Source organism: Callithrix jacchus, chromosome 4, assembly GCF_049354715.1.
Source record: "Callithrix jacchus isolate 240 chromosome 4, calJac240_pri, whole genome shotgun sequence".
In the NCBI taxonomy this organism is placed as follows: Eukaryota; Metazoa; Chordata; class Mammalia; order Primates; family Cebidae; genus Callithrix; species Callithrix jacchus.
Window position 1 is genome coordinate 156,470,882 of NC_133505.1, and position 12,524 is coordinate 156,483,405.

Sequence of the window (12,524 nt, forward strand, 5' to 3'; positions counted from 1 at the left end):
CTGTGGCAGGTTGGAGTGCGATGGCACGATCTCAGTTCACTGCAACCTCTGCCTCCCTGGGTTCAAGTTATTCTCCTGCCTCAGCCTCCCAAGTAACTGTAACTACAGGTCTGTGCCACCATGCCCAGCTAATTTTTGTATTTTTAGTAGAGATGGGGTTTCACCAAGTTGGCCAGGATGGTCTCGATCTCCTGACCTTGTAATCTGCCTGGCTTGGCCTCCCCAAGTGCTGGGATTACAGGTGTGAGCTGCCACGCCCAGCCATTTTTTTTTTAAAGACTCAGTCTCGCTCTTATCCGCCAGGCTGGGGTGCAATGGCGGGATCTCGGCTCACTGCAACCTCTGCCTCCTGGGTTCAAGTGATTCTCCTGCCTCAGCCTCCTGAATAGCTGGGATTACAGGTGCCCACCACCAAATCTGGCTAATTTTTGTATTTTTAGTAGATGGGGTTTCACCATGTTGGCCAGGCTGATCTCGAACTCCTAACCTCAGGTGATCTGCTGCATCGGCCTCTCAAAGTGCTGGGATTCCAGGCGTGAGCCACTGTGCCCAGCCAGAATCACTACTTTAAGTTTTATACTCCAAGACCACAACTACTTCTTTTGTTTACTCCTACTACAAAAGTTTTTTTTTTTATTTTTAGAGACGGGGTTTCACCATGTTGGCCAGGATGGTCTCGATCTCTTGACCTCGTGATCCGCCCGCCTTGGCCTCCCAAGTGCTGGGATTACAGGTGTGAGCCACCGCACCCGGCCGCTACTGCAAAAGTTTTTAAACTTTACTGAGTAGCAGCCCTTATCAAGATCTCCAAGTTGTTGTTTTTGTTCAAACAAAGTCTCGCTCTATCGCCTAGGGTGGAGTGCAGTGGTGCGATCTTGGCTTACTGCAACCTCTGTCTCCTGGATTTAAGCGATTCTCCTGCCTTAGCTACCGGTATAGCTGGGATTACAGGCGGTACCACCCCACCTGGCTAATTTTTGTATTTTTAGTAGAAATGGGGTTTCACCATGTTGGTAAGGCTGGTCTTAAACTCCTGACCTCAGGTGATCCGCCTACCTCAGCCTCCCAAAGCGCTGGGATTACAGGCATGAGCCACCGCATCTGGCCAAGAGCTCCAAGATTAATCCCCTACTTTATCAGACCTCCTTTTAAAAATTTTTATTCTCCTCAAGCCTATAATCCCAGCATTTTGGGAGGCTGAGGTGGGTGGATCACAAGGTCAAGAGATCGAGACCATCCTGGTCAACAAGGTGAAATCCCGTCTCTACTAAAAATACAAAAATTAGCTGGGCATGGTGGTGTGTGCCTGTAATCCCAGCTACTCAGGAGGCTGAGGCAGGAGAATTGCTTGAACCCAGAAGGCGAATGTGATGCACGAATGTTCATTGCAGCACTGTTCACAATAGCAAAGACCTGGAACCAACCCAAATGCCCATAGATAGACTGGACAGGGAAAATGTGGCACATATACACCATGGAATATTATGCAGCCATCAAAAACGATGAGTTTGTGTTCTTTGTAGGGAAATGGATGAACCTGGAAACCATCATTCTCAGCAAACTGACACAAGAACCGAAAATCAAACACCGCATGTTCTCACTCATAGGCAGGTGTTGAACAATGAGAACACATGGACATAGGGAGGGGTGCATCACACACTGGGGTCTGTTGGGGGGAAATAGGGGAGGGACAGCAGGGGGTGGGGAATTGGGGAGAGATAGCATGGGGAGAAATGCCAGATATAGGTGAAGGGGAGGAAGGCAGCAAATCATGCTGCCATGTGTGTACCTATGCAACAATCTTGCATGTTCTTCACATGTACCCCAAAACCTAAAATGCAATGAAAAAAAAAAAAAAGAAAAAAAAGAGTAAGTGATGCAATGGGCAGACGGATTCTACTATAATTGAGGATCAGCATCCTTCAATGGCCTCAGTACCACCAGGAAACTCTACTCTTTCTATAGTCTCCACTATTGCCAGTCCTCAGTGTCCTCAAACTGCCTGCCCCATCCATCACTCATCACTCTTAGAAAATGACTTGCTTTTCTATTTCAGAGAAAACAGCAGGCATCAGAAAGTACTACCTTAGCTTCCCTATACAACCTAGGCCTGTTTGCTGCTGTTAGAGAAAAATGGCTGTACCTCTTTCTATCCAAGGCTAATATTCCCTCATGCTATGCTTTGGATCCTATTCCTCCTGGTTTCTCAAGAAGCTTACTTGACCCTCAAGGATCTCTTGAATATTTAATTTCATCCTCTTGACTGGAGTCTTCCAATTATTTTTTAAACATGTTTAAGTCTTTACTTAAAACAAAAACAAAAAAAGACTCTTCTTCCATTCCCATATATAGAGTTCTACCTTAAAGTGTTAGCCGGTGCTGGTCCACAAACTGATATTGGCCTTCCATGAGATAAGTATGGAAATTGAAAGTGAGGATTGAGAAACTTTTATAGAAATTTGACAGAATAAACTTATGTCTGTTAAATATAATACTAAAATATTTAAACTTATATTTTTATGTCATTTAAAATTTTAACCTTTTTTCTTTTGAGAAAGGGGCTCACTCTATTGCCCAGGCTAGAGTGTAGTGGTGCAATCACAGCTCACTGAAGCTTCAATCTTGCTGGCACAGGCAATCCTCCCACCTCAGCCTCCTGAATAGCTGGGACTACAGGCACCCATCACCACACCTGGCTAATTTTTTGTAGAGCCGGGGTTTCATAACGATGCCCAGGCTAGTCTCAAACAATTGAGCTCAAGTGATCCTCCCACCTCAGCCTCCCAAACTGCTGGGATTACATGCGTGAACTACCATGCCTAGCACTTAAATTTTCATTTTCTAATAATTTATTTCATTGTATTTTATTAAATAATGAATTGGATTCATGAACTGGAAATCTGAAAAATCAAAGGTCTTCACCATAGATGGTTTGAAAGCATCACTCTTGCTAATGTCCTCACTCTCTCGTCACAGAAAAACCTCTTAAAGGTATACCTTGTGTTCTTTGCTACTACATATTCTATTTAGTTCCCTACCCACTCCAGTCTGAATTATACTCCCATGACACAAATTCCCTCATTTTTTATGGCCTGAATCCTCAATCTATATGCTGAAGTCCTAACCAGCAGTACCACCAGATGTGACTGTATTTGGTAATTAAGATTAAATTAGGTCATTAGGGTGGGTCCTAATGCAATATGACCTGTATCCCTGTAGGAGAAAATTTGGACATGGAGACAGAGACCCCAGACACATGCACATGCAGAGAGACACACATATGAGGCCACAGCAAAGCAGTGGCCATCTGCAAGCCAAGGAGAGCAGCCTCAGCAGAAACCAGACCTGCCAGTAACTTAATCTTGGACTTCCAGTCTCCAGCACTGTGAGAAAATAAATCTCAATTGTTTAAGCCACCCAGTCTGTGTTATTTTGTTATGGCAGCCCTAGCAAACTAATACACCACATCCTAAAGCCAACAAGATTATTTTTTAGTTCTCATCTTGGTTAATATCTCTTTCTTAGCAGTATTTGGCATTTTGACCATTCCCTCCCTTTCTTGAAACATTCTCTTACTTTGGCTTCCAAAACACTGAAAACCTTACTGGTTTTCTTCCTTCTCTTTTAGCTCTTTCTAATTATTATTATTATTTTTTTGAGACGGAGTCTTGCTCTGTTGCCCAGGCTGGAGTGCAATGGCGAGGTCTCAGCTCACTGCAGCTCTGCCTCCTGGGTTCAAGTGACTCTCCTGCCTCAGCCTACTGAGTAACTGGGATAACAGGCATACGCCACCACGCCCAGCTAATTTTTGTAATTTTTGTAGAGATGGGGTTTCACCACGTTGGCCAGGCTGGTCTTGAACCCCTGACTTTGTGATCCTCCTGCCCAGACCTCCTGAAGAGCTGGGATTACAGGCATGAGCCACTGGTCTTAGCTATTTCTTCTCTGTCCCCTTTGCAGGTTTATCCCTTCCTACTAGCTATTAAATAATAAGCTTGGTTGCAGGCCATCTTATTATTTTGATTTATGTAACATCCCTTAGGTGACCTATTTCATATCATGGCTCAAACATACATATCCAACTCCCTACTTGATGTCTCCACTTGGAAAACTAAAGCCAGATTTATGATCTTTCCCACCCAATTCTATTCTTTCTTAACATTTCCTTCCTTAATCTTGGGTATTATTATCCATCTATTTTTCTAAGCCAAAAACCTAAGCGTTATCCCCTTCTATTCCCTTCTATCATCACACCCTGTATGCAATCTATTACCAAGTCCTTGTCAATTTTACCCCTCCCATTCCTCTTAATTCATTCATTTTCTTTACTGCTATTACCCAAATCCAAATTACCGTCACAAACTACTATGTCTCCTATCACACACACCTGCCTTCTTATCTGTCCTTGCTCCTAACGCATTCTCATCCACTGCAGCCATCTTTCTGAAATACAAATCTAATCATGTTGTCACCCTACTTAAAACACTTCTACACCCTTCAGCTGCTCTTAGGATAAAATTAACAAACAGTTCTGCAGAGTCAGGCCCCTATGGACTTCTCCAATTACATTTCACAATCCTGTTTTCAGTGCTCCAAGCATTTTCATTTTTTTTTTTTTTGGTGTGGCATCAAAATCTGCCAAAGCAGCCAAGCACAAGGACACTCACTAAATCCATCCCCATTAACTCTGTACTTCTTCAAATATCAGCTTTATTATCAGTTTATGAGGAAGGATTTTTCTGATCTTCTTGATTAGGTAAAACAAAACAAAACAAAACAAAAAGATACCCACTATTATATGAGTCTACAGTACCACATAACTTTCCTCTCTTCATTCACACCATATATAGCTTTAATTCTACACATATCTGTGTGATTATCATCACCCTTAACAGAATGTAAGCTCCACAAACGGGCAAGAACTTACCCAATGCAGAGCAAAAAGCCTGAAACAGTGGTTGACCAATAAAAATCTGTTGAATAGAAGAATGACTACAGCCCTCTTATAATTTTTTTTTTTTTTTTTTTTGAGACAGAGTCTCGCTCTGTCATCCAGGTTGGAATGCAGTGGTATGATCTCAGCTCACTGTAACCTCTGCCTCCCAGTTCAAGCGATTCTCCTGTCTCAGCCTCCCAAGAAGCTGGGACTACAGGTGCACGCCACCATGCCTGGCTAATTTTTGTATTTTTAGTAGAGATGGGGCTTCACCATGTTGGTCAGGCTGGAATAGAAATCCTCACCTCATTATCTGCCCACTTCAGCCTGCCAAAGTGCTGGAATTCATTACAGGCATAAGCCACTGTGCCCAGCCTGTCTTTGTCTTTTAAGAATTGATTTATGGCGGCCAGGCACGGTGGCTCAAGCCTGTAATCCCAACACTTTGGGAGGCCGAGGCGGGTGGATCACGAGGTCAAGAGATCAAGACCATCCTGGTCAAAATGGTGAAACCCCATCTCTACTAAAGATACAAAAAATTAGCTGGGCATGGTGGCGCGTGCCTGTAATCCCAACTACTCAGGAGGCTGAGGCAGGAGAATTGCCTGAACCCAGGAGGCAGAGGTTGTGGTGAGCCGAGATTGCGCCATTGCACTCCAGCCTGGGTAACAAAAGCGAAACCCCGTCTCAAAAAAAAAAAAAAAAAGAATTGATTTATGGCTGGGTGTGGTGGCTCATGTCTGTAATCCCAGCACTTTGGGAGGCTCAGGTGGTCAGATCACAAGGTCAGGAGATCAGACCATCCCGGCCAACATGGTGAAACCTCATCTCTACTAAAAATAAAAAAAATTAGCCGGGTATGGTGGTGCGTGCCTGTAGTCCCAGCTACTGGGGAGGCTGTGGCAAGAGAATCGCTTGAACCTGGGAGGCAGAGGTTGCAGTGAGTCGAGATGGCGCCACTGCACTTCAGCCTGGGTGACAGAGCAAGATTCTGTCTCAAGGAAAAAAAAAGGCAGACAAAATTAAAAGAGGTAAAGTGGCAATTAAGAAAATAAGCAATAAATAAATGCAGTGATCAAAGAAATGCAAATGTAAAATAAGATGGTGCTTCCATAACCATTAAACAGACAAAAATAACAATAACCAGGTTTTACAAACAGACATTCTCACAGTAAACTGATAGGGAGAATATAAACTGGTACTACTGGCTGGGCGCAGTGGCTCACGCTTGTAATCCCAGCACTTTGGGAGACTGAGGTGGTCGGATCACTTGAGGTCAGGACTTCGAGACCAGCCTGGCCAACATGTGAAACCCTGTCTCTACTAAAAATACAAAAATTAGCCAGGCCTGGTAGCTCATGCCTGTAATCCCAGCTACTTGGGGGGCAGAGGCAGAAGAACTGCTTGAACCTGGGATGCGGAGGTTGCAGTGAGGTGAGATTGTGCCACTGCACTCCAGCTTAGGAAACAGAGTGAAACTCCATCTCAAAAAAATTAAAAATTAAAAAAATTATAAATTGGTACTACCTTTCTAGACAGCAGTATCTATGAAAAGCCTTAACATTTTTTAAGTTTTCTAAAACTTACTTTTAAGAAATCATTAGGTATGTACAAAGATTTAGCTGTAAGGATAATTACCGCAGTGCTGTCTATAATGGCAAATAAAAAAGGAAACAAAGTAGATGTCCAAAAATGGGAGATTAAAGTATATGATACATCTTTCATTTATTTAATTTTTTTTGGAGACAGGGTCTAGCTGCTGCCCAGGCTGGAGTACAGTGGCAGGATCACCTGGGCTCAAGCGATCCTCCTGCCTCAAGGTCTCCCATAGTATTGGGATTACAGGTATGAACCACTGCACTCAGCAAATAAGTCTATTTTAATGTGGCTATTAAAATTATTCTGTAGAAAATTTAATAACAAGTAAATTTATACATGGTATATTTAAGTGAAAAAAGTAGGTTTTAGTATGATCCCATTTTTTGCTTAAGTGACAAGAATTAAAATACACACAGATAAACCCATTCCAGTTTCCCACAGGAGAAAAGACTGGGAAACAAAATACACTAAAATATTGTTATTAACAGTGATGTTTTGTTTTCCAAATATTCTACATTGATAATATTTTACTCTCATAATATGAAAAAAATGTATAAAAAGAAAAAAGAGTAGTCTGAATGATGAGATTTGGAGAGAAAATAGATGTATTTCAGTTGCAGTATTACCAATCAAATAAATCTCAATCAAGACTGCTGGTTATCCGAATTATCTATTAACTTTTAAACGTGAGGGCCCCAAATCCTTAAATTCATTTTGGTGTAACATTATAATGTTATCTTAATTTGAGATTTTCATTTACTGGGATACTTTTATAATTTATAAGAACGAAGATTTGATAGACTTCAGTATTTTTAAACTATACAGTATAAGAAGAGATGAGAAAATAAAATATTTGATTAATCACCTGGTTTCATGCTGGCATTAACAGGTCTGGCAGCTGCCGCAGCCATCTGCTCTCGTCGTGGATCTTGGTAACTCATTTTACTAATGAATTCAATTGCTGCTTCTATACTTCTGTTGTTTGTTTTCTGAAGAGCTTGTATAACCATATCCTGATATGAAGTTTAAAAAAAAGAAACAAAATTTAAATCTTATAAGTAACACAAGGGAAAGAATACTATGAGTTCCATTAGAGAAATCCACAATTATGAAGAACAGGACCCCAAACCATAATATTAATGTTTTATTTGTAGTTACTAAAAACCTCACACAAAGTCTCAATTTAAACAGGCTGGGCGCAGTAGCTCAAGCACTGCGTAATCCCAGCATTCTGGGAGGCCAAGGTGGGCAGATCACCTAAGACCAGGAGTTTGAGACAAGCCTGGCCAACACAGTGAAACCCAGTCTCTGCAAAAAAAATTAAAAATTAGCCAGGCGTGTGGGCGCATGCTTGTAATTCCAGCTACTCAGTAGGTTAGACATGAGAATTGTTTGAACCCAGGAAGTGGAGGTTACAGTGAGCTAAGATGACCACTGCACTCCAGTCTGGGCAACAGAGCGAGATGCTGTCTTGAAAAAGAAAAGAAAATCCTCAAATCTTCCAAATATTTCTTTTTTTTTTTATCTTCAAATGTTTCTTTAGCATTTTCACCTTTATGTAACATATTTCTATTTCCTCCTAGGATGAAAAAGTTTACATTTTTTAAATTTTTATTTTTTTCAACACACCATTGTTGGCTTGAATTAGGATTAACTGCTTTAGGTACAATCATAGCAACATGATTCTCATCATTTCTAATTCTTATATAACAATCACAGACAATCAGATTGTTAAAAAGGTAGCAATCAAAATATCAGAAACTACTTGTTTGGGCTGGGTGTTGTGGCTCACACCTGTAATCCAGCACTTTGGGAGGCTGAGGCAGATGGATCACCTGAGGTCAGGAGTTCAAGACCAGCCTGATCAACATGGTGAAACGCTGGCTCTACTAAAAACACAAAATTAGCCGAGCATGGTGGTGCAGGTCTATAATCCCAGCTATCTGGGAGGCTGAGGGAGGAGAATCCAGGAGGTGGAGGTTGCAGAGAGTCGAGATCATGTCATTGCATTTCAGCCTGACAAGAGTGAAACTCCATCTCAAAAAAAAAACAAACAACTTTTTTGTATCATTGAAGTATTTTATTAAACATACTGCCATTGTATATAATAGTTCGGGTTCTTATCCTCTTAGAGATTACGTTTTCAGAGAACTATATTACAGGGATGCAAATATAAGACAAAAGAAGATACTTAGGCTGTATATGACTATGTGATGAAGACTTTAGGACACTATATAGTATGACAAAAATAACAGAGGATTTGGAATCAGACAGATGTGGGTCTGAGTTCTAGCAGCTCTGTAAAGTAGTATGATACTTGGCAAGTTATTTCACATTTCAGAGGCTCAGTTTCTTTGCCTGTAATAGGCTCACAGAGTTGAAGTGAGGATTAAGTAAGAAAACATGTAAAGCACCAACCACAGTGCCTGGAGCTAAAATGTTGGCTACTCTCTTCCACTCCTTGAACTTTATGTTTTATGTAAACATAAATCATTCACTATCATGCAGAAAGTATGCTGACATGCATTTTTCAAGAGGGAGGCAACTACTTACTTGTCCTAGAAGATTCAGTATTTCAAATGACATTTTTAAACGAGAAATGACTTAGTAACAGGGTGAACAGGCTACTGACAGATGATCCTCCTATGTGAAATGATTAGAGAAGAATGTGAGACCAACCAAAGAAAGGATGTGGCAAGAACTTATTGCATACCTAAGGTCCCTTCTCCCTTTCTTGGAAAATGTTACTGATTTTGTTGGAAGAAGCAAGGGTTGCCATAAAACTTTCGCCCTGTCTGATCCAGATACTGGTCCTTCCTAGATCCTGTTTCCTAGGCAACAGATAGGATACCTGTGCTACAGCATGTTGCCACCAAGAAGTAAAATTCAAGAGACTCATAAGAGTCCTAAGCTCTGAAATCTTTAAGACACTGAGCTAATGATAATTATATAAACTCAATCACTATCTATCTTAAAGCATTATTATTTGGATTTTTGTTAAAACCAAATATGCGCAAATGTAAAATAATAAAAATTACTGAAGTTAAAATTCATCAATGAGTGTTTAATTGTAAAACTGGTTAAGTCAAGTGAATTGTATATGTATTTATGCTACTACTACACAGCAGTCACACCTCAGTTGGTAAGAAAATTAGCACCCATTACCCTTCACCAATATTGTGGGAATCATTTTTCTTTTTTTTTCTTCTTGAGACAGAGCCTCGATGTCGCCCGGGCTGGGGTGCAGTGGCATGATCTCAGCTCACTGCAATCTCTGCGTCATGGGTTCAAGTGGTTCTCTTACCTCAGCCTCCTGAGAAGCTGGAATTACAGGCACCCGCTACCATGCCTGGCTAATTTACATACTTTTTTATTAAATACATAAAAGATTTTGTCTTGTTGGCCAGGTTGGTCTAGAACTCCTGACCTCAAGTGATCCACCCACCTCGGCCTCCTGAAGTGCTGGGATTACATGTGTGAGCCACCGCGCCTGGCCCATATTCTTGTTAAATGCACTGGAATTTCAGCCTTGTGATTTTGGTGATTACTATGCTAACCTTTATGTTTGAATATTTATTGCTATGTTTTAAAATATTTTTTACATCTGTAAAAACATCAATCAAGCTTTCATCAAGTTGAGGTGTTAGTGCCAGTGTGAAAAAGAGCATGCTCAAATCAGTAACTCTGGAATGGTAGTCTTCTTTTTTTTCATTAGAGACAGGGTCTCGCTCTGTTGCCCAGGCTGGAGTACAGTGCTACAACCATAACTCACTGCAGCCTTCATCTCCTGGGTTTGAGTGATCCTCCCACCTCAGCCTCCTGAGTAGCTGGGTACTACCAGCATATGCCACCACATATAATTAAATAATTAAATTTTTTTGTAGGAACAGGGTCTCACTATGTTCCCCAGGCTGGACTTGAACTCCTGGGCTCAAGCAATCCTCCTGCCTTGGCATCCCAGAGCACTGGAATAACAGGTGTGAGCCATCACACCCAGCTAGAAGTCTTTTTTTTTTTTTTGAGACAGAGTCTCGCTCTATTGCCCAGGCTAGAGTGCAGTGGCATGATCTCAGCTCACTGCAACCTCTGCCTCCCAGGTTCAAGCAATTATCCTACCTCAGCCACCCAAGTAGTTAGGACTACACACATGCGCCACCAGGCCTGGCTAATTTTTTGTTTGTATTTTTTATACAAATATTTTTTGTATTTTTTTGTACAAATTTCACCATGTTGGTCAGGCTGGTCTCTAACACCTGGCCTCAAGTGATCCACCAGCCTTGAACTTCGAAAGTGCTGGGATACAGGTGTGAGCCACTGCGCATGGCCAGAAGTCCTATGTGATAAGAAAATATGTCCACATAATTATGCTTTTGGTTTTCATGCTTATAAGCAAAAATATACCCCAGTGATTATATTATGTGCTCCAAGAACGCATCAATCCTATTTAACATTTATTCCTATGAGAAATTTAATCTTGAAATATTTGAGCTTTTAATTTTAAACGGTCATCAGAAACATTCTCAAAAAAAATAAAGGCACTATCTTGAACTTGGCACAGCTAATAAAAGGAGTAGGTTAAGGTTTCCGAAATGATAAAAAAGAATGAATTGAAAACTAGATAACAATTCTGAAATACCAAGTTAAGATCTTGAACAAGATAAACTCTATAATATCATGGGATGCTACCAGAATGAGTAATTCAAGAAAGTACAAGCAGACTGCCAGATTCTTTATATCACCGTTGGTATAAATAACACCATACTTCATTATTTGGACAAATGAGGAATGATGTCTAAATACTTTCTTAAAGCAATCTCGTGACAATTTGAAATGTGTAATTATAATAAAGCTAACACATTATTTGTGTAGAACTTTAATAAAAAAAAAAAAGCACAAACATATCTTTGTAATACAAACCAATTATTGTTATTATGACCAATAAGGACTAGAGCATTGACCAATGCCTTAGATTTCTTAAAACTGTCTTTATTAGAAAGAACTTTAAGGCCAGGTGTGGTGGCTCACACCTGTAATCCCAGCACTTTGGGAGGTCAAGGCAGGTGGATCACAAGGTCAAGAGACCGAGGCCATCCTGGGCAACATGGTGAAACTCATCTCTACTAAAAATACAAAAATTAGCTGGGCATGGGGGTGCACACCTGCAGTCCCAGCTACTTGGAAGGCTGAGGCAGGAGAATCGCTTGAAGCTGGGAGGTAGAGATTACAGTAAGCCAAGGTCATGCCACTGCACTGCAGCCTGGACAACAAACAGAGCAAGACTCTGTCTCGCGAAGGGAAGGGAAGGGAAAGGAAGGGGAGGGGAGGGGAGGGGAGAAGAAAACTTTTAATTACCTTAAAGGTATGAGCCACATCTGGTACAATTTGCTATTCTGACCGATGGGTGAGGTGCACACATAGTAAGAGCTCCCTAAGTACGTATTACTGGGTGACTTACCTGACCTAACACATTACCACTAGGGGCTTTTATAGCTATGTGATTTCATAACTTCTCTTTGCTTAGCAAATGAAAAGGGAAAAAATAAGATCAATAATTATTCTTTGCCTTTTGGCTAGGGGATTAGGAAGAAAGTGCTTGGGACAATCTCCACTCAAGCCATTTCTTTAATCTTCTAAATACTAACCAGAAAAACATTATCCCATGTCTTTCCCTCCTCTTCCTCTATTTCCTGGTTTAAATCCAGTATTTTTAGAACACTGAAGTATAAAAATGATAGAAAATAATAGTAATCAAATAGATAAATAGAATGTGCCAGAAAGAATTTTCTTTCCCTTATAGTTTAGTTGTAAATCTCCCTTTTAAAATCTTTTGCTATAATGCATACTTAGGTTCTTACTTTTTTTCTTTTTTTTTTGAGACTGAGTCTTGCTCTGTTGCCAGGCTGGAGTATAGTGGCGCAATCTCGGCTCACTGCAACCTCCACCTCCTGGGTTCAAGTGATTCTTCCGCCTCAGCCTCCCAAGTAGTTGG

At 40.9% G+C, this 12,524-nt stretch overlaps 1 protein-coding gene across 9 annotated transcripts in view; it reads right to left on the reverse strand.

Annotated features, from left to right (window-relative positions):
* Positions 1-12,524, reverse strand: part of LATS1 (large tumor suppressor kinase 1) — a 52,043-nt gene that overhangs the window by 23,957 nt on the left and 15,562 nt on the right. For 7 of the 9 annotated variants that reach the window (XR_013534625.1, XM_035296946.3, XM_002747105.7 and 4 more), the window contains one exon: positions 7,401-7,548. Coding sequence is in view for 8 of the 9 variants with exons in the window: in XM_035296946.3 (XP_035152837.1) it covers positions 7,401-7,548 (148 nt within the window). In the remaining variant the exon portion in view is untranslated. Of the gene's footprint in view, positions 1-7,400; positions 7,549-9,088; positions 9,179-12,524 lie in introns of all 9 variants that reach the window. The other 2 variants (XM_054254511.2, XM_035296943.3) reach the window with 1 other exon arrangement.